This window comes from Anas platyrhynchos, chromosome 14 (assembly GCF_047663525.1).
Source record: "Anas platyrhynchos isolate ZD024472 breed Pekin duck chromosome 14, IASCAAS_PekinDuck_T2T, whole genome shotgun sequence".
Classification (NCBI taxonomy): Eukaryota; Metazoa; Chordata; class Aves; order Anseriformes; family Anatidae; genus Anas; species Anas platyrhynchos.
In genome coordinates this window covers 15,116,117-15,138,621 of record NC_092600.1, presented here as the reverse complement: position 1 = coordinate 15,138,621, position 22,505 = coordinate 15,116,117, and the positions used below count along the sequence as shown (strand labels likewise).

The following is a 22,505-nucleotide window of genomic DNA, read 5'->3' as shown; positions in this document are numbered from 1 at the left end:
CCTCAGGAGGCCCCCATGCAAGGCACCACATCCATGCCCCCTCCTGCCCCAGAACCCTGTTGTGCCCCACAAACACTCATTTCGGTCCAGAAGAGAAGCCAGCTCCGCGTGGTGAGGTACAGAACCAGCCCTGCCCCTTCACCAGGGCCTGGCATGAGCCCCTCATGGTGCCCATGCAGCCTGCACCTTGGAGAGCACAGCTTGTGTGCAGGGTGTCACGGTGTGGTTGTGTAACCTGGCGGATCTGGCTGGAGGGGGAACAGCGCGAGTTGGGGAAAGGAAAAGAAAATGGGATTTGTGCCCCTGGCTGAGTGACGAGTGGCACAACACTGGGCAGATTGTTCTGAATGTCCCTGAGCTGTATCTTCCTGTTTCTGTGGCTGCGCCTTCGCTGCAGGTGTTTCCTCCCAGGTGGAGGGAGGCTTCCTTCAGGTGCTGTCCTCCCCATCCCAAAACTGGGCCCTGGCAGTTCCTGTCCTCCCAGGTTTAGGGAACCAGGCTGGAGAGGTGAAATTCAGCCTCAGCCAAGCCCAGTCAGTATCGCACCTGCATCATGTGCTTTAGGCTATGGACTCGTCCTGTTTCAACTTTACATTGTGCTTCTGGAATTAATGGAACAATTGAATTGTTGCTTGTTCACTTTCACAGTGCAAGTGCAAGCAAAACCTGGGCTTTAAGGGTGTTTAAGTGGACTTGAGTTGTGCTTTGCAGGTGTGGCTATTGCTGCTGGGCTCTTCTTAAAGCTGCCTATCTATAGCTTTTTAGAGCTCCAGGTTTGAATTTAGATTGAAAATCTTGTGACACTAGATTTACAGGCTGCAGAGACAGCTCTCAACACTGAGGAACCAGAAATAATTGAACACTTATTACACAGGAATCTCACTGCTCTCGCTCTGCACAAGCCAGACGTTTTGAAAACTTGGTGTTGGAAATCTGACTGCACCTAAAGTTTCTGAAATATTGTAGATATTAGTAAGGAATGTTTGCTGCCCTCAAAAAAAGGAGCAATTACTCATATTTTACCACAACGACACCTACAGCACTGTGGAAGGTGTAGCTTGTCCCAAAACTGCACAGTCAGTAATGGCAAGGGAAAGATCAGAAAAAATCTTAAACTGCATTTTTGTCTCTTGTGTAGTTTTTCACATTAATTGCTAGCATCCCATTAGGAGTCATTTTCTCAGCTATGTGATTAGATCTTACTATACCTACTAGAAAAAGTTTAGTACATTACACTTAGCCATTTCTCAGTTTGATATGAGAAACAGCTGACATTTCTGGAAATGCTATCCTATCACAACGTAAAGGGTTTTTTTTAGATAGGAAAGATCATGTCAGTGCCTTTAAAAGGACAGTACAGCAAACCATCTTCTACTGTGACAATAAGCAGCAAGTACTCATGTGTTCCTCTGTGTCTTAAACCAAGCAGAGATATAATATCTAACACAACTGTGGTATTTCAGCTTAGTTATTTGTTGCCAGGGGCAGTTTCTGAGGCTCTGCAAGGATGATCCCCTGATTAAAATAAATAAATAAATAAATAAATAAATAAGAAAATAATCAAACCTTTGTAAATCTTTTCATTGCAAATTAGGACATGATGTCCAAAACTTGGAAGCCTGCTCTGTTTCATTTCAGATTGGTTTTTAAATGAGGTGCAGTTGCTGAGCTGCAGGTTTAGTTAATTCCCAAGTTTTTTACTTCTCTGAAGTCTTAAAGCTAAACGTGTTCGGGGTATCCTTAAGCATCAATTTGTATTTTCCTTACAGTTCTCCCTTATATTGAGTTAGGCCTAAGATTTGTGTATTGCTCCAAAAGGCAGTGATACATGTATCCAAACAATACTACAGGAGACATTTGTGTTTTAGAGATCAATGAACTTTGACATTTCATTTGATTTGGGTGGGGGTAAATGGACTGCGCATGCATATTGGAAGTGAGATGGAAATGTTCTACGTATGTCAAATCACTCCTGCCTTTAAACCCAGTTTCTTTGTTTTCAGGGACCAGGCGTGTAGCGTAGCTGCCATAACACCACGCACAGACAGAAGGCTATGCATGGTCACAGCTGCTGTGAGGCAAGCTTTTCCAATTACAAACCCAGTTCCAGATGATCTGCCGGGCAAGCTTACTTCCTTTAGGTGTAAAGGTAAGAGTCATGAAATAATATTTTGAAGAACTATTATGTAGATAATAAGGCAGTGCTGTTCAAAAGCATGTTCAAAGCAAAACTCAGTACAAGGAAAGCACATGATCTTAGGGGGTTGCTTTGAAGCTTACTGCTTTACAGCTACATTTGTAGCTGTAGATGGAAGAGACAGTAGACTATGAGAAAAGCAGCAGCTTATGGGCACAGTGGACTTCTGAGCTATTTGATTTCTCTGTGTTTAGGGAAATGGGGCTTTATGACAGAAATTTTTCCTGCCAGAGTTAACAATGAGGCAAGGTTTACATTTCTGAAGCCAAGAGACAGGATTCCAGAAATATTCACAGTATAGATGCGATAACCATGATTTTTTTCTCAGGGAAAATGCAGCAGCATTTTAAATAGCCAAAAGACTTTTAAAACTTCCTGCCACTCCTGGGGCTTTAAGCAGAATTCAGAGTCTTGATATATGACAGCTCATGGGAAACAAATCTGAGTGGCAGTTTCCCTCTGTTTGTCCAGAAAAATGGCAAATTATAGAAATAGAGAAATAGAAAACTACAGAAATAGAAAATATGTAAACTTCAAGGTGAAGTGTTTGGGGGCTATGTTTGATTTTTTTTTTTCACTGCTTTTTCTAATTTTTTTCAGACACTTTTGTCTTTCCTTGCTCCAAGCAAAAGTAAAGTTGAGCAATTTATTCTCTCCCCTACACCCTTTATTTCTTTCTTTCCTTTTCTTTTTCTGTCCCCTGTAGTGAAGACAGGTAAAGCCACAGACTAAAAGCAGACAAGAAAAAAGAGAACAAATCCTTGAGAACTGAAATCGTGAAAACTGGGACTTATAAATTATGAAAGAATAATAATAAATGAGAAGCCAGCCTTAAGATTTTGGTGGGGTAATTATTCAACATAGAATGCAAAAGCAAAAGAAAGGCTGGAAAAGAGAAAGCTTTAATATTGTGGCTTTAAAAGGAGTTTCTGTGTGTAAGACTTGAAATTTGCTATGGAATTCTTTCAGAACAAGTATTTAGTTTTAATTAGCAGGGTGGTATCTTGGTTAATGGCATTCTTTGAATTCTTCAGTGGCCATGAAATGCTGAGGCCTTATTAAAGAAGAACATAGGGGGAAAAAAAGGAGCCACAGGAGATGAATATACTTTCCCTGTTTCCTAAATTGAATGTTCTAAGCTACATGTTCATGGCTTTCAACTTTAAAATATATTGCTAATTGAAAGAACACAATGAATGTTTATGGAAATGCAGTGGCACATTCAGGGGTGTAGCTCATCTTCTCAGGTTGTGGATATGTTGCAACCAGCATTGCTCTGAGCTTTGAGCTTTGTTACAGCGGTGCTGCTCCTGCACACAGTACCCAGCTGACCTGAGAGTGCTTTTTACAGAAATATCTTGGCTAGAACTACTTCATGCTTTTGTGAGTTTATCAAATGAATAGCTAGAAGATACTTCTAAGCCAACATAAATAGTGCTGTGCAACACTGAAAACCTCCTATTTTCAACTAATGTAGCTACCTAGCAATACTTGTATGACCTCAATCTTATTGTAGAGAAGGAAGAATGCTACCTGCTACTACATTGTGTAAATACCTTGCAGGGTCTTTATACATGAAATATGTGTACAATGTATAATAGCTACAGTGACTTAGACTGGTGGCCCAGATAGCTCAGTATACTGACTCTAAGAGTGGCCATAAGGAGCCAAGAGAAGAATAGAAAGTAAGCAGTCTTCTTAGAGATCCTAAAGGAGTCTACATTCAATATGCAAAATACTAAACACTCTGGTAGCCCTCCACAAAGCTGAAGCAACCACATGCTTAAGTTACTCCCAATTCCCGCGAATGCAAATATCAATATTAGGTTCAAAATTTCTGTCTTCTGGAATTAACAGATTAATTTGATTAAATGAATAACAAAGCATCTCATGTTACCCCTAACTGTAACACATTTAGTATTTGCATGTGGTTTGAATGAAGGTTGTCAAAGTCATGCAAACGAGAAGTTGAGAAATCAAGTTTCTGAACAGATAGAGATCTTGAAATATAAAAGGTGATACAGACTTGGTCTTTGCTGAAATGTACGTTTTTCTGTTTAGAGCTTCCATAATTCCATCAGGAAAACTCTTCTGACAGTTCAAAGAGAACTTCCAGTAACACATTCCCGTAGTCCTCAGAAATAGAAACAAACTTGTATCACCCATCAGATCTAGTTCTTATGTTATGTATACACTCAAAATACACATAGTAAACTGAATAAATAGCTCTATAATAAACTAAGTGGTTACAGATGGCACTGCAGTCTTAAAAGGGGTCATGTCTACAGTTTTGTGTATGGTTGGGTTTTTTTGTTTGGTTAGTTTTTGTTAGATAAATATCATATTCTGTAGTTTATAATTTCAGGACATTTCAAAAGTAGTTAGACACAGTGAATTACAGGGAGACATGACAGCCCCAATGCTTAAAAATACCCATTTTACAGTTACATTTTTCCCCTTCAGTGCTGTTTGTCACAGCTGTGTCAGAAGTCCCTATAATATACTCCTTTTGGACTCTGGTCCAAGAAACAGACTTTTAAAATGAATTTTAATACTTGAAAAACTCTGTGGTAGTTTCTGTTGGGGAAAGTAGCATAAACACAAAAATAAAAAAGAGAAAAATAGATAAAATAGAAAAAAGAGATAAATTGAACTTGTATGTCTAAAGGCTTCTTTATATCTCCCCACCTAGACAGGTAAGCCTGATAAGCACTCTCTTCTCCTACTGCCCATCTCCCCTTCTCTACTTCCTTAAATATTTGCAGTTACAAAAGCAGTGAATTAACAAAATTATTTAAACTTAACAATGGGTTAATTATCATCCATATAGAATCTTAAAACTGGAGGTACAAAATAATGAAATATATAAATAATAAAAAGACAATTCCTTTATCCTTGTAGTCAAATAAATCTTGTTCTTCTATACACCCGAATCAAGCCAACTCTGTGCTATGGATGGATTCTTTGTATGAGGACCTAGGGGTAACTAACTTGTAGCTAATTGGGATTTTAGATGCATCAGCTATTTAAAACCCGTAGCACTTTGTGAAAACAATGCATTTAAAATCCGATTGTTGTGTTTTAAGTGAGAAACTAAAAAGATATTTATACCCTATTGAAATAGTCTAAATTCTTGTGGACAGAATTTGAAACATGCTTTTAGATTTAAGATACTCAGAGTTCTGAAGAGGGTAAATTCATACATTTACTGTTAGTGTGAAAACGTGCCAGTTAAAAGATCAGTCTTTTCTTTGATCCCAGAGTCCATTCTCACTAGCAGATATTTTCAGAATACTCTCCTTAGGAGAAGGGGCTCTCTTATTATCACTTCTTGCTCTAACCACTACACAGGAAAAACAAAAACAAACAAACAAAAAATGCTTTCTTCTTTTAGTTCTTATGACTGTTAGACTAGACTTACAAGTGTGGAACAGTTACTGCAGAGCATTAGCTCAGCAAAGCCAAGAAGCTGTTATTTGACTGTTGCAGCCCTCTTTCAACACAATATAAAATATTCCCTTACTATTACATGAATATCTCCTGTTTTAGAGCACAGAAATATCTAACACATTTAGACTTTGAGCAAAGTACTCCCACAAGACTGCTGGGAAAGGTTCCCTCTGCTGACACTTGGATGTTTCACTAGCTTCCTTTGTTTCTCTAAGGGATTTTATTTTGTTTTGTTTTGGACAGAGCACCTAGCTTAGCAGATCTACTTCCTGAAAGACTCTAACCCAGTAACTGTACTTCCTTGTCCTGTCCATCTCTCAGGAAATGACTGCATTTCAGGAGCTGTTAACCCCCTGTTTCCAGGGTCTTGTGTATGTTCTCTGATTTCCTATCCAATGGTTCTGCTACTTATTTTCAGGCACCTGTGCTTTAGGTATGCTGTGCTTTCACCAGAAAACTTCTGCAAAAGCATTAACTTTTTCTTTTTTTTTTTTTTTCATACAAGTTGTGATAATATCCGTGGAATGCTGAACGATGTGCTGAATACTCCAGCTCAAGAATAGAACATTGTTAGGGGAAAAAACAGCACAGGGTTTTATATTTAGACTAAGTACAAACAATGAAAGGAGCTCTTTTGTCACATGGCTCTCTAGGAGAGCCAAGGCTCTCTAGTATTTTAGGATGGATAGCTCTGGTATACTGCTTTTCTCCTGAAAATGCCACATTCATGAGGCCCATTGAGGAACTGTTTCAGTTTGTGAGTTCTGGTAGTAATTTTCCAATATCACACCAGTAAAAATCTGCGAGAATGACCCTTGGCTTAGTAGGGCTAATGCTTTCCTTTATACCTGTGCCTCTGTCTTTAAATGTGATTCAACCTCAGAGGTTTTACAGAAGTCTTCTTTTTTACGAGAAAGGCATTAAAAAAACTCTATGGGTGTGGTGAGGCAGCCAGGGAGAAAGCATGCAGTGAGTAAATCGTGATATAAAACATAGACTTGAGTTCCTTTTGATTTTAGTCGTTTTGTTAGTTTACTGATTCTATTTAAAGCTACGGCAGCTAAATAGAACCCACTCTGGGCTGGGTTCCTGAGCTACCTCATCTTCCATGAGTAAAGTCTGTTCTGGTTGCTTGGTTTATGTTGTCATCTAATTATCTTGCAGATTTTGAGAGCAAGAGTTACTGATCAGCAAGATTAAAGGTCCATTAAACACTGAGAAAGTAACTTTCACACTAACGTTGTTTGCTATTGTCCATTCTTTGGGTAGCACTTGAGTCTCTTTTTCTTCACTGTAATTCAAAATCATGATTAAGGTGCTGAAAATACCCCTCTCACATGTAATTTTTGCTCTTGGACTGGTGCATTAATTCAACAGAATCTGTTGTCTGAAGACCTTAGACTCCTTCCCTACTGACTGCCAACTCCATGCAAATTTTGGATTTTTGGAGAGGAGGGGTCCTGTGTGAATTATGGGAATTATGTTTCTTGTTTTAGAGGTGCTACTTATTGTTCTATTATTGCTTAATTGACAGTGCTGCTTATGTAGTTTGTATGCCATAGCACCTGCAAAGTGTGCCTCTGATGATGACAGATACAATCAATGTAGGCAGTAAATACAGTCTTGTATAGGATATTTATTGCAGTGTTAAAATTTGTGAATACAGTGCAGTGTGCTTTTCTCAGAGAGGAGAACAGAAAGGTGAGAAGATTTGGAAACTTCTGTAATTTGATGATAGTAAGGGAATAAGGAGAAGACAAAATTTATCTAAAGAGGGAAATGAGGAGGGATGGACTCTCCAAAGACACTGAGTGGGTAGTTGAAACACACCTGCTAGATGAAGGCCTCTGCACTTTTTCCTTATGTTGGTAGCAAGGCTGCATTAAATCTTTCTCACTGAGGCAGAAGACAGCTTTGCAAGAAAAACAGGCTACTGCATTCTTCAGTTTTCACCTCTGTGTAAAACAACTGTGATGCCTGACATTTTGCTGAGGGCTAATGACTCAAGGAGCAACATGTCTAAAAATCAATGTGTCTGGAAGGACCCGTGTGTTTGTGGTCTCAGCTTTGAGAAGGGTTTGCTGCTGATTCCGGAAGGTGTGTTATGGCTTGGATGTTTTGAGCAGGAAAACAGAAAGGGACATCAGAAAGTTGCTTTAATTAATAAAGTTCTTACTAAGTTTCCTATAAGAAATGAAGAAATGCAGGGAAAGAAAGCTTTCCTTATTCAGAGCTCAGTAATTAAGACATCAATTCAAATTTGCTTGTCTAAACTTCAGGGGTACAGCACTAAAACGTTCTAGGAGATCAGAACACATTTGGGAAGGTAGAAGGGTTCACAGGCTTGAGCATTAGCAGGAAAGTCAGAAAATTTGCTCTCTGCTTCTTGACTTTTTAGCTGATGTTTTTCTGCAAGTCACTTCATGTCTCTGTTAGAGCTGGGCACTCTTTTCATCACCTGCTTGCTAAGTGTCTATCTCAAGAGGATCCTAGTATTTTTCATAGATGGTGAATACATATGAAATAAATGAATAGAACCAGAATCAGGCCAAACTTTGGGCACCAAAGTATAAAGTCAGGCTGTTTAGACTCCTGCGTGCACACTCTTATGAATTAGGTTTCAGGATGAATGAATCTATTCATTTATCTCAGGTTTTTAGATTCTACTTGCCAATGGAACTTTCCAGTATCGTCTGAGACTTGCAGGATGTTGTTAAAAAAAAATATCTTTTTGGAAAATACTTGTGCAGGCAGCATATGTTTTTAGTGTATGTTAAATATTGCAATGGTTAAATTGAGATGAGGAACAGGCATGCAACACCATATTGTTGTTTGCTGTGAAGTGATTTAACAAATGTTTGAACAGCTGTTGCTGAGTAGACCCTGTTGATGTAAGTAGTGTAATTAGGAAAGCTGGTGTTTTGGTCGTTTACAGTAGAAAAAGATTAATCAAACAATTCACTGCTTGGGTATGGGACTCTATATAAATGCAATATAGAATTAATGTAAGTTATGATAAAGTCTGTCAAGTCCAGCATTGCATCTGTAGTGATTTTTGTTGAAGATATATGTTTCTCATGTTCCAGAAAAGATGCAAGGGTTTTGGCTAATCCAGCAGTCAAGACAGTGCAATTGCGTCAGAGAACATCAGGACAGTTGCTGACCTTTATATTACTTATCAAATTCGTCAGGTTCCAGAAATTGACTGTCCCTCAGCCATAATTCTAAGGACCAATAAAGTGGCTGCCAGACAGACTGATCATTTGTAGCAGAAAAAGATACAATTTCTGTAGATAGCACCATTTGCTGTGGAAATACTCTGTTCTGCACAAATATTTGTATGCCCATGAGTTCTTCGTAGTAATGCTGTAGGGGAAAGAATATGCAGTTTATAGAAAGTAAGGAATGCAGTGAATCCATCCTCATTCTGTTGGTATGTTCCTACGTACTGCTTTCTCACTGGGAAAGACAAGTGTAGGAGGGTCTTAGGAAATTAATCGCTTTCTTATGGGCTTCTCAGTCACTTCTTATGGACTTCATTGAAGGGAGAGCTGAGGTGTGATGCCAGAGAGCCATTAGTGTTTCTGCTGTACAGCTTTGGATCATAAAGGCATTTAACATCTGCAATTAAACACTTTTGTGTTGTTTTTTTGTTGTTGTTGTCTTTACACTACAATGCATTGCCTTAGCCTCTCAGAAGTTCTTCAGGCTTTTTACAAATAAGAAAATACTTAGTGGAACATAAAAAGAACTTTCTTATATTAAGGAAAAAGGCATAGTGAGGTATGCTTATTGCCAGACTGATTTTAAAAGAAAGAAATTCTTTCCAGGAGAGTTAGAAGTGACTAAGATGCCTTTATTGCAAGGAATGCTATGTAACAATAAAACATTCAATAAAATTTATATTGCTGCTACAATAACTAAGGCATGATATTTAAATAAAATATCACTACTTTTATGATTGAACACTGTGATATGAGTTAACAACCAAAAGGAAGGATTTAACTGGATTTAATTTCTTCTGAAGGATAAAAGCTGTCAGATTGTGTATGGACAGCTGCAAGGGCATTCCAGGTACCTGATTACTTGAGAGTAAGCAGTGGCTGTAGGTGTGAGGCATTGTGCTGCAGCTCCTCTAATTACATGCAATGTGTCTTCATAGTTACTATGCTGTGGAGGGCAAGCCATCAGAAATTCATACTTTGAATTAGTTTTGTTTAGCTTGATGGGTGAAAAAGTGCCTAGAAAGGGACTTAGTCAAGATCCAGGGCAATGGAGGATGTCAAGGTGGGCTTGAATACAGTCAGGGAGGAAGCCTGTGCTGCCAGTCACAGAATCACAGAATCACAGAATTTCTAGGTTGGAAGAGACCTCAAGATCATCAAGTCCAACCTCTGACCTAACACTAACAGTCCCCACTAAACCATATCCCTAAGCTCTACATCTAAACGTCTTTTGAAGACTTCCAGGGATGGTGACTCCACCACCTCCCTGGGCAGCCCGTTCCAGTGCCTAACAACCCTTTCAGTAAAGAAGTTCTTCCTAACATCTAACCTAAAACTCCCCTGGCGTAACTTTAGCCCATTCCCCCTCGTCCTGTCACCAGGCACGTGGGAGAACAGGCCAACCCCCACCTCTCTACAGCCTCCTTTAATGTACTTATACAGAGCAATAAGGTCACCCCTGAGCCTCCTCTTCTCTAGGCTGAACAAGCCCAGCTCCTTCAGCTGCTCCTCATAGGACTTGCTCTCCAGGCCTCTCACCAGCTTCGTCGCCCTTCTTTGGACCCGCTCAAGCACCTCGATGTCCTTCTTGTAGCGAGGGGCCCAAAACTGAACACAGTACTCGAGGTGCGGCCTCACCAGCGCCGAGTACAGGGGGACGATCACCTCCCTAGCCCTGCTGGTCACAGTGTTTCTGATACAAGCCAGGATGCCGTTGGCCTTCTTGGCCACCTGAGCACACTGCTGGCTCATATTCAGCCGACTGTCCACCATCACTCCCAGGTCCTTCTCTGCCTGGCAGCTCTCCAACCACTCATCTCCCAGCCTGTAGCTCTGCTTGGGGTTGTTGCGCCCCAGGTGCAGGACCCGGCACTTGGCCTTGTTGAACTTCATACAGTTGACCTCAGCCCATCGGTGCAGCCTATCCAGATCCTCCTGCAGAGCCTTCCTACCCTCGAGCAGATCGACACACGCACCTAGCTTGGTGTCATCTGCAAACTTACTGAGGGTGCACTCAGTGCCGTCATCCAGATCATTGATGAAGATATTAAAGAGGACCGGCCCCAGCACCGAGCCCTGGGGGACGCCACTAGTGACTGGCCTCCAACTGGACTTGGCTCCATTTACCACAACTCTTTGGGCCCGGCTACCCAGCCAGTTTCTAACCCAACGAAGCGTGCGCCAGTCCAAGCCAAGAGCAGCCAGTTTCTTGAGGAGAATGCTGTGGGAGACGGTGTCAAAAACCTTGCTGAAGTCAAGGTAGACCACATCCACAGCCTTTCCCTCATCCACCCAGCGCGTCACTTTGTCATAGAAGGAGATCAGGTTCGTCAAGCAGGACCTGCCTTCCATAAACCCATGCTGGCTGGGCCTGATCGCCTGCTTGCCCTTCAAGTGCCGCATGATGACTCCCAACAGTCTCTTGTTGGTATCCACATGGCTAGTTTTAAAACACCTTTGTGTGTTCTTTTTGTTACTTTTTTATAGTGTAAGTAAATTCCAAGTTGGAAACCTAGTGAGATTTGTTCTTTGACTTCGTGACTTTGGTCATCGGCATTTTCAATCTGTGTTAAACATTTTTGTAATTTTCTTTTAATGTTCCCAGTACAACCTTTTCTATTTCACCTTTTCTCTTGATGACTGCATTTAAGAATATAAGTTGTTTTAATTAACACTTGGTCCTAATAATATGCCACAAAACTGGTCACCTAGGCAATCAGTGGGCAAATAGTAATATTAAGGTAAGTGATGATGTGTTTGTCTTGATGAACTTTAATTGTAGCAATTTCAATAATTCATTCAGTGATAGGTACAAGCTACCCTGAAGATAATGAATCTGCTTTCAGCAAGAAATGAGAATAGACTGAAAAAAGCAGTTGTCTTAACTATGATGATTATGTTAATTTAGGCTCTAAGTAATAGCAGACTTGCACTTTGTATGTTTAATATTTCAGTTAACTACAGACATTAAGGAAAATGAGACATCTCAGAGATTCAATCTACCGTTTGATGTAAGAAATGCTAAAAAGCTTTCTGGGAAAAAAAGCAATATGAAGAAATCAAATGCTGTGGGAAATGGGTTGTTATAGCTATCTCTCTCACAGACTTAACAATGTCTTAACCAGGGAAAGAAGGATCATATTTGCAGATAAAGCACTGGAGCCCATTTGTTTAGAGTAGCTGAGGACCTGCGCCATTAGTTCACTGGAGGCTGCATCTTCCACTGATCCAACCTTCTGAACAGTTGCTTTAGCTACTATCTTAAGAAGTAGTGAGAATCTGAGTCTTATTGTGTTGAATCTCCTTGGAAGGATTAGAGCAAGCTCAAGGCTATTTCCTTTCAAATCACGCTATAGACAGACCTTTCTTTGCAGTGAAGTGTCAAGTCTTAATGGATTCAGAAAGAGTATCATCATCCTTTGTGACTCTGTATGTCCAGTTGTGCCTAAATACATTGGAAATTGTTTTGCTTCATGGTATGGAGTAATGGTATTTGCTTAACATTTGTATGCTTTCCAAAGCTTTGTTTTCAAAGCAAAAGAATCTTCACATTCACATTTCTTTCCTGCACAAAACAGAATGAATGTTTAATGAATGTTAACCATGATCTGTGAACTGATGAGATACCTGACTCTTAAACATAATAGATTATACCTGTAAATATTTATTTCCTTAGTGCAAATACAGCCTTAATCTGTAATTATAAAATAGACTTAAAGATAGATAATAAAGCCCCAGAGACGTATAGCCATAATCTCCTAGAGAAAAAAAAAAAAAAAGGCAGTTCTTTATGCAATGTCTAGTTCTATAAAAAGAGAACTATGCTATGGTTGGAAATCACTCACAGAAAATCTCACTCATTACTTATAGGCAAAACATAAACCCTTTCTTCCTTTCTTTCTCTATCTCTCTTTCCTTCTCTCTTCCTCTCTGTCTCTCTCTCGTTTCATTTTTTAACCTAGCAGCTGTCTTCCAAGCACCAACCTTACGTAAGATACTTTCTGCATACAATATTAAAAGATGGCAATTCTTAGTATAATACTATCACTTAAACCACAGTATGTAGTGCCTCAACTCTTAAAAGTATGAAAGTCAGGGGCTATAGCAAATGTTGTGGCTATTGCAAAGTGTAAACCAGTTATCAGTGTCCATCTAAGCGATTTCTTACCTGAATTTCATTTTGGATGCCTTGACTAACCAGTATATTCTATCTAAGGATATGAAAGAAAATTCTTGTTATGGGAATGCCAAAATGAAGCAAAAGAAAGTTGACCTGTCTTTGCCACTCCTGTACTGAGATCAGACCATGTTTGGGGTTATTACTGTACAGGAATTTAAACTCAGAGTGACTCAATTGCTTTCAAAAGCCTGGAGGAAGCGACTATGATGGGACAACATACACAGACTCAAGAGTGCCTTGTGTCTGAAGTGTCATATGAAATACAAAGAAAATGAGTTTAAAAACAATTTGTATTTCAAGTCTTGCAAGATACAACAACCAATTCACTCAGAAATTTTACAGTGCAGGAAAAGTATGAGTGCTGGGCAATTTTATCCAGAAAAAAAAAAAAAAAAAAAAAAAAAAAAAAGGAAAAACTATATCCCATTATTCTCTGAAATACTTACAATAACCTTCACAAGAAGGACAACAAAAACACTGAGTCTGTGGCTGAATTAAGCAGGTACTTCATTTTAGATATCTTGATATTTGCTGGTACATGAACCAGAAACATCAGGTAATGAAAGAAAAGAGGAAATATATAAATTGCAGCACTAGTTATTTCAGGTTTGAGAGGCTATAACTTTTATGAAGTTCTATAATAACCACAGTAAAAAGTATGAATTGGTATTTGCTGGAATATACCCCAGATTCATACATCTTTTAATCTGTCTAGCTATTTAGAAGGCCCTCTGCACCACTATAGTTGCATTTCTCAGAAACATTAATTGATTTTATCTTCTCAACCTTCCTGTGAGGTAAGAAAATATAATCTCCATTTTGCAAATGATGAACTAAGAAAGTATGTGACCTAAATGACTGAAGGCAGAAGGAAAATCTAGGTTTAAGGCAAAAATTGATCCAGGCAATCTGAGACCATCCTCCAGCAAGAGGACATGCTGTACAGGACATGTCCTGCACCTGCAGTGTCACTTTCCCCCATGTCTCCATTTAGGCTGGGTCATCTCTTGAGGGCAGCCTTAGACCTGCCCTGGCTTTTCACTGACCCTCCTGGAACTGTATTTCACATTGCTCCTTGGAGTCAAATTGGCTTGGGTCAGGCTGTTTCCACATGTAAGTAGGAAGTATTACATGCTGCCATTTGTGCAGGCTTCTCCAGGTGTCTTTAACTAGCTCGTTCCAACACCCATAGCCATGTAGCCACACTACCATGGAATGCCAATGGATGGAGACTGCTTTGAAATACACCCCTAGTAGTGCCTGTGTTAATGAACTGCAGTTATGATAACGTATATGCCCTCAAAAATAATTTTTAGTGAGGGAGCTGAAACTGTAGTGAATGAGGCTTAGATGCATTATCAACTGTGCAACAAATTGATAAGGAGGGTTTGTGCAGTGACCGGGCAGTTCCACAGCTGTGACGGTGGCAGAGGAGGTCACTAATTTAATTCTCTATCCTTACTACACCCCTCAGCTAGCACACCATGACCAATATTGCTTTACATCACTCTGTGTCAACTGTAGCCTGATTCTCTGGCATGTTCTTCCCCACGCAAACCCTGCAGTTCCCCTCAGAGGGCTTTTCCAACACAGCTGCTATCTATCTTGGTCTCTAATCTGTGCTATAATGCAGGCCCATTTTCCAGGCAGTGTTTACTGAAAACACAGGAGCGTGCCTGGCTCCCTTAGCCATACCTCCTCCGACCCTCCCACTCCCTGGCAGGCAGCACGGCTGTGGAGGTCAGGCTGCAGGACTCTCCTCCTGCCGTTGAGAGAACAGGGAGTAAAATCAGCAACCTGTAAGCCCATTAATCCTGACAGGTTTGTGGTTGCTCCATGTGAGGTTCAGAGAGTTCACTGTGCTTACAGCTAGTCAAAGTGGCAGAGAGTAAAGCAAACTAACACAAGTGCAATCCTCATTAGAGATTAAACTGTTACACTGCAGGATAGATTCAGGATAGGAGAACACAGGGCAAGATCAAGGCTTTCAATGAGATTAGTCATTTTAAAATAACATTTCTAAAAAGAGCAGAGAAGAGATAATGAACAAGGTTAAAAACAATAAGGGATAATTATGAGGTTGATGTTACTAACAAATGATAGTGGAGAGCAGAAAGGAAAAAACTCTTACTGTAGTCCTTTGTAATAGGAAATGTACAAACCTTTAATGAAAAAGCACATAAGGAATGTAAACTTCCTTGTATTTGCTGCCGTAGCTTAATTATAGTTAAGATCCATACATTCTGTGATCACTTACACTCATGATTCTGTAAGCATGCACTAAAGTTTGGGGAGTAAAAACCATCTGGTGCTGCCTACATCAATAGTTTTGTCCCCGTTTCCTGACAACCAAGATCATGGCAAATTAATTAGGGAATTTGAATAATTTTTTTCTAAATTTCTTTGCAGCTTGTTATGAACCAATCTACCCCTTCCTATCCTTCTTAACTTGATAGGAGACCTGTCATATTTTAGGGACAGGAAGAGCTATATTATTGTTTTTTCCTTACTGTATGATTAAACCATCAGCTGGTATGACAAATCCCAGCTGGCACCCATCATCAGCATGCGTCTGTACTTGGGCACCCTTTTCTCTAGGAGCTGAAGGGAGCAGAAAGGAAGCAGGTGGAATGCTTTTTTTCTCAACTTGTGAAATGTAGGCTGAAAATCCATGCTTTAAAAGAGGGCTTTTAGGAGCCTACTCTACTCTTGTTAGAGCCAGTGGGAACTCTTTCATGTCAGTGGAAGCAAGACAAGATTTCAAGTTGCATCTTGTGTTCTGCATATTTCCTGTCTCCAGAAATTTGTTATCATTTGTTAGAGATCATGATAGCTGTTAGACTTTTTAGTCAAATAAGACAAATACACCTCCATTCTCTCAGAATAAGATTGCTGAATAAGCTACATACTTACTCAACATACTTACTTCATACTTACTCATTTGGCATAAAGGTTAGCAGTGGTCTCAAAAGGAGACAAAGAACCACAAGAGTCCGGGTGGACAGGAGTCACTCCACAGTCACACATGAATGCCAAGGCTATTTTGCTGTACAGACCTGTTTTATGTCTGGTGTCAATATGCTTGGGCACTAGCAGGGTATTTTTGCATATGGGGATTTTCTACTAAATTTTCTACACGTGTTTTTTCTACTAAATCTGTCTGGTAAAAACTTAGGAGACAACATATTTTCCTCTTAGCATTTTGTTTTCTTGTCAGCAATTGAGCACAATGAAAAATATTTGTTCCAGAAACAAACAAACAAAAACACCTTAAAATACATGGAACTATTTTCTGACTGTCACAACCTTACTCCTCTTTGTCGTGTTTCTTGGGTCGTAGTTAGAAAACTGACTAGTTTCTTGTCGGGGTTTCAGCTCTACATTGCTTCAGTGAGGGAGTATCACAGCTTTTAGATGTTTTTCTGGCAACAAAGTTAAAAATAAACAACACTGCTGTACTGCATGGCTAAAGGAAAAAATTGATACTCTGCTATAGGTGCTAACAGAAGGCTGTGAGGAATCTGAATGACAGCAACAGTGAAACTTGATATGAGACTCAAGAATATGGGCACTTTTACGTAGAGCAAATGAAATCATTAAATATTGATCAATATTTGTATAAGGAGAACTAAGAAGCTCAGATTTATGTAGTGATCTATTGACTAATGCATTTTGAAGTGTTACTGAGAAAAGTTATTTTAAAACAGTTACCTACAAAATCGTATCACTGCTCTGGAAATAAACTAGTTATTCTCAACTCAAAAGCAGTTGCAAAGAGGTTTATTACATGAAAAATGTGTGCAATATAACTAAATAGTTAGTTCCTTTGTTGACAGGAATATGGTATTAAATGCCAAGAACTTGGATGTGTTTTTTTCAACCTCCCTAAGGGGGTTTTCAGAATTAAGAACTTGTGACAACTACTTTCTTTTCTGTTCCAAGTATCTTTAGAAGGATGAAATGGTATTCACTTAAGTATTTCACTTGAGGAACAAAGTCTCTAGACTTGATTTCAATAGATAAATAAAAAAAAATAAATAGATAGTGATAGGATTATCACTAAAATGCTTAGGTCTTGAACAAGGTAGTGGGAGAAAATCCTTTTAGCTTTTTTGTCAGCCTTGATAATATTCACTTTTCTTGCTGTTCTCTTCCATTTCTTCTTCCTCCTTGTAATGAACAACATCTATTTTAGACAGAAGAAATTTGCAGCATGACAGGCAGAACAACCTTCAAACTACCCCACACCTCTGAAGATCAATGGACTGAGTAAATGGTCCAGTATTTGTTATTTTGATTTGGCTCAGTTGAACATTGCCCTTTATATCTGTCAATTTCTTGGAAATGAAGAAAACTTGTTATTCAGAACAGGAAATCATAGATACCACCCCAGGAAATGAGGTTATCTTCCACTTGACTCTCAGTATTTCTTTTTCAAGTGGAGCATGAATCATTTGCTGTAGGATGATGAAAATACAGGAAAATACTGAGTGAAGTTGAAAGCAATTTGTAAGAGAGGGTTGAAGTTTTATGGCATTGGAAATGTTAAATGTCTATGCTTGCTCATTAGAGATCACTACATGTAATGAAACTTTTCTGAAGCCGTATAGCATGTGGGACACAGAAGCCCACAGTGGTGGTGCTCACACCAACACCTGGCTGCTCACTCAGTGTGGGCCCAGTCAAGGTGCAGTAGCAAACTCTACCTGGAGAATCCTGCTAGGCCCTACTTCTGTCCCCCCTTCACTTAGTAACAACCCCCCCTAACTTACAGAGTGTAAGAGCTGGATTTTTTTTTTCTTTTCTGAAATCAGTTCTCTACTTAGAGAAGTATTTGTTCATCTGAGTGGTGTACCTGATGCACAGGCACATGGTATACTGATACTGATGCATGTACAGCGTTTATTAGTGCAGGTAGGCAAGGAAGAGTTAAAGGTTTTCATTTCATTTTCTCTGTCTGAAAAGAGTATTACATGAGTATGCTCAGATCTTTTGTATATATATTTTATGATACAGTTTGTGTTTCCCCCTGAGATGTACATTATTTCAATTTTAAGCTTCAAGATGAACACCAGGGAGAGAGTGATTTTAGAGGGGTGAAAAAGGCAGACGAATTGAATTTATATCTTTGCTGTAAAATTTGGTACTTAAAAAAAATCAAACTGTGAAAAATGCCAACAATAGACAGTCTGTTCTGTTATTCAGAGGTAAAAGATAAAAGATAAGCCTCTTGGCAACCAGAAATCCATTTCAGCAGCTTCTGAAGTGTCACAGACTAGTCTGTAAAGACATTTCGTAATAACACTGATAAAGATCATGTAATATTGAACTGATTTGCAAACATGCAAACACAGACTGAACTTATGTGTGTCATTGTGCATGTGTATTCATGAGGATTTGTGAACAAGTGGAAGGACAGCATTTCAAAAATTCTGTCGTAAAGTAAGAGAGTTCATTGCTCATTAAATTTCTCTTTTTTTTTTTTTTTTTTTTTGGCTATGTTTCCAATTTTCAGCATGTGAAGATAAATGAGATCTTAGCAAAAAAGTTTCTGATTCAACAATATAGTCATTACAGGGGAAAAAAAAGAAAAAAAAAGCAAATAAGTGACGTTTTGAGCTTTGAGGTCTAAGACTTTATAAAGGAAAGGGTACAAAAGACAGTGCAGCAGTCAAGTCAGGAAAATGGCAATGAATTTTCAATAGTGTGCTTGACTTCCTTTTTCACTGTCAGTGTCTTATTCTGGAATCTGTATCTTATTACTGACTGCTGATTAAATTATTCAGTGGTTATTTGAAAGTTGGCAAACAGATTTTCTCTAAATCTAAACACAATTATCCGTAAGATAGGAGTGGATAGGATGGTGACATGAGATGCTTTCTCATTTAAGCAGTAGCTCCAGTCTACCAAACCTCATACTTTTAAGTTACAGTCTATTCTGCCCTGTTAGAAACATGGTGATTTCACATGTTAATAGTACCTTGGATGTAAGATGTAAATCTACTTCTTAAACTGTGTGTATGTTGGCATTTTTGACAATTTGACTAACTTTTTGAGAGAAGAGTTTGTTCGTAAGGAAACAGGATAAAACAGCCAATAAACAAATATTTTGCTAATAAAGTCTACATTAATTTGTAATGTCTGAAAATGACATTTTTTTTCCTGGTAACTTTGTTAGGGCCTTATCAACTATGCCTTTTAGGCTGTGACTAGCAGTGAAATCTATGTGATCATCAGCAAGAATAACAAACTACTTGGGCTAGTTTTAATTGAATATTTGTGGCATGTCATAAAATACAGGATAATTAGGATGCTGTTGGTTGGGCAGAATTGAATAATTCTGGCAACACTTGATTAAGCTTTGCAGAAGAGATGAAGGGCTATTGCCACTTAGCACATATGTGATTAATGGAAATAGGAACCCTGGTATGGAAGGAACATCTTGGGCACTGTTTCTGTTGTGAGCTCAGAAGCAGGGTGATAACTTTTACAGTTTAAGGGAAGAAAATCTTTTTCCTGCTTTTCCAGTGTCTTGCATAGGTCCTTTCTGTTTCTGCCTCTTCAGCCCTGGCATCAAATTCAACTGCTAGGTCTTCTTTCAAAAAAAACATTAGTGGAACCAATAATATCTAAGTGACCCTGTTGAAGTCAAGTCTGTGATGTTATATATATATCTGTCAGAATTTTCCTGGAAGAATGTAAATTTACAGTAAATGCAGCACTGAAATCAAAAATACTGTTCTGTAATACATTTCTGCACAGGTCAGCATATTAGGTTGGTACATTATGAAAGCCTGGCAACAGAAATAGTCTTTCTCAGTCTCTTACTCATTTTCCAGGAACATAAATGAAGGTGATTGCATGTTGAATAAAGAATAAAACATTTTTATTCTCATTTCTAGACTCTAAATAATTATTAAATGCAGTACAAAGACTGTAAGTGAATTAGCTTTTCAACCCAGCATTGATCAATAACAGATTCTACTAATGGTGGGAATTGTGTTAATGAGAAGTTTGCAAGAGAAAGATTTATATGCATTCATCATATGCAGATTTCATAACATGAGATTTTGTGGTATGAATAGAAGCTTTGAGCAAGTTACTAAGAAAATAGAGAGGCTACAGTATGCAAGAATTTCACCATAGAGGAATGAAGATTGTATTCTAGGTCTCAATTTTGAGGTTCTTCTGAATGGCTTATCATGTTGTTCTTGCATGCAAGCTGTAAATTCAGGCGATCATATCTACTCAACATATTCTAACTCATCTTCATAGTTCCACAGTCCCAAGCTACAAAACACTTTTTTGTTGTACATTGTTTTTTCTTTTTCTGTTTATGTGTTTGTGTTGTTGTTTTTGTTTTTGTTTTCCCCTTTCTCTGGGTGTCAGCTTGAAATCATCTAATTAGCTTGATCCCTGTTCTGTCTTTGTATAGGAAAGGGAGGAAGGGGAATGTAAAGAAGGCATAATGCTCTGCTGCTCTCATGGAGAACACCTTCTACAGAGTCCTAATCTCCAAGGACAAAAGCTGAGAGCATCAAGCCACATCAAGTTAACATGCTTGGCAGTCCTCCTCCATCAGCCATCAGGTAATACGTTTGTATATAGCTATCTGTGATTTAACACATTGGTATGCCTCCTCTGCTTAACTTTATCACATGGCTTAGAGATAATGGAGTGGGTGTCTTGTTCAGATAAAGAATACTTTTTCTGTTTTACATCAGTGGGGAGTACTCATTGTCCTTGCTAGTGGGAGGAATAACAGATCATTTGCCATGCAATGCATGCAGAGATAGGCAGGACAGGAACTAGGATCCCATTAAATTCTTCAAAGGCTGCCACAGTGCTCTACAGTTTCCAGTTTGAAGCAGCTGTGCTTCAGATCACTCAAATACACAGTACTGTATCTAAGAAGCTATAAGGCTTGTGTTTATACTTGAATTCCCCAGAATTCTAGCTAAGAATTGACTGAAATCAGGAAGGATAAGGAATTTATAAATTATTAGCTCGTGTCTTGCTGTTGTCAGACAGTCAAGTTTCTAATAAGTATTGTTAGATGCGTCTCTACCTCTCAGGTTCTCAGGAGTTTACCATACTCCAAACTGAACAATGTTTCTGTCTGGCTTGGCTGTCATCCTGTTTCTTCATAATCTTTAACAAATCCCCGATTATCTATGATATTACCATCTCTCATCAAGAAAGGGCTCCTTTTATAGTTAGAACCTCCCCACAAAACTAATCCCCAGAAGAAACAGTAGTTTCCCTTTATATTCTAGATTCCAGTGGTAAGTTAAGGAGGTAAAAACTGGTCTGCAATGCAAAACATATTCAGGCAAAGTATCTGCAGTATTATTTCACTGAAATTCTACAGTGTGGCCACTTTTGATGACCTACCTTATACCTGTGTCCCTGTGTCTTCTTTAAAAGAATATTCCATTGACATTGCCAACACTGGCTCATTAAGGTAAAAGGAGATTAATTTCATTTAAAATTAAATTGTTATGAAACCTCAAGGTGAGCTTTATAAAGACAGTATTGTCAGTACGTCCTGGGAAGATGACTGTATCTGCTTTACTTGATGGGAAATAAAAAAATAGGGAAGTCTCTCCTCAGACATAACACAGTGTGTTTGGCTTGAATTTTAAGCAAACTCATACTGCAAGAAAAAATGCAGGCAGCAACTGAAACAGAATCAATGACTTAGCTAAACCATGTACAGCAGCATCTCTTTCATGTTAGAGCAAAACAATGTTAGTACTTGTGTTATAATAAATTGCTGCTTAACAAAGGCAGAAATAACTCATCTCTTTTCAGCTAATTCCTATTCAGCTTCCCCAGGTATAAAACGCTTATTAAAGAAAGTTTAGCAGCTGTACTGTTCTCTGAGGCATGAAAAATCTTGATTAAGGTCTCTATACTGGAGTCAATGAAGCTTGAACCTTGATATACTGGGACACATGGAAGGGACAACCTAGCTTTCCGCTTCACAGTGCCCTGCTGGCTAGTCCTCAGAGGACTGTTTTTTTTGGGCTTTGGAAAGCAGATTGCCAGACCTCCTCTCTATGAGATTGGCATCATTTTATGTCTGCCTATCTGTCTGCAAGGATAAGAGCAGCAGATAAAAAGCTGTGGCCGTGGAGGAAAAAGACAGGATAGTTTAAGCAGCGTTTGAGGCTGGCATTCCTGCTTTGGACAAAAAAGAGGGTGGATGTTTGGGGGGAAAAATCACCTTAATTTTTTTATACTAAGATGTTGGATTTGAGGAAGACCTTTTAGCTGTCCGTTATAGTTGTCATAACTATGTGCCTCAAACTATAATGTAAACCACCACCTGAACTATACTTGAATATGACTGGATTAAAAGTGTTAATGACAGGTAATTAGTGACTGATGCAAGTTGTTTGTGTCAATGATTCAAGTTCTCCTCTGAAAGAAACTGGTGAAAATCTTAATA

General features: G+C 38.9%; 1 protein-coding gene across 2 annotated transcripts in view; it reads left to right on the top strand.

Moving 5' to 3' along the window:
- The first annotated feature begins 2,005 nt into the window (after nucleotides 1–2,005).
- C14H5orf58 (chromosome 14 C5orf58 homolog) overlaps nucleotides 2,006–22,505 on the top strand; it is a 62,642-nt gene continuing 42,142 nt past the window's right edge. Inside the window, exons 1-2 of one of the 2 annotated variants that reach the window (XM_038186465.2) lie at nucleotides 2,006–2,149; nucleotides 20,487–20,640. In XM_038186465.2, coding sequence (XP_038042393.2) covers nucleotides 20,609–20,640 — 32 coding nt within the window. In that variant the 5' untranslated portion in view covers nucleotides 2,006–2,149; nucleotides 20,487–20,608. Of the gene's footprint in view, nucleotides 2,150–18,596; nucleotides 20,641–22,505 lie in introns of those variants that run through there. The other variant, XR_005269354.2, reaches the window with a different exon arrangement.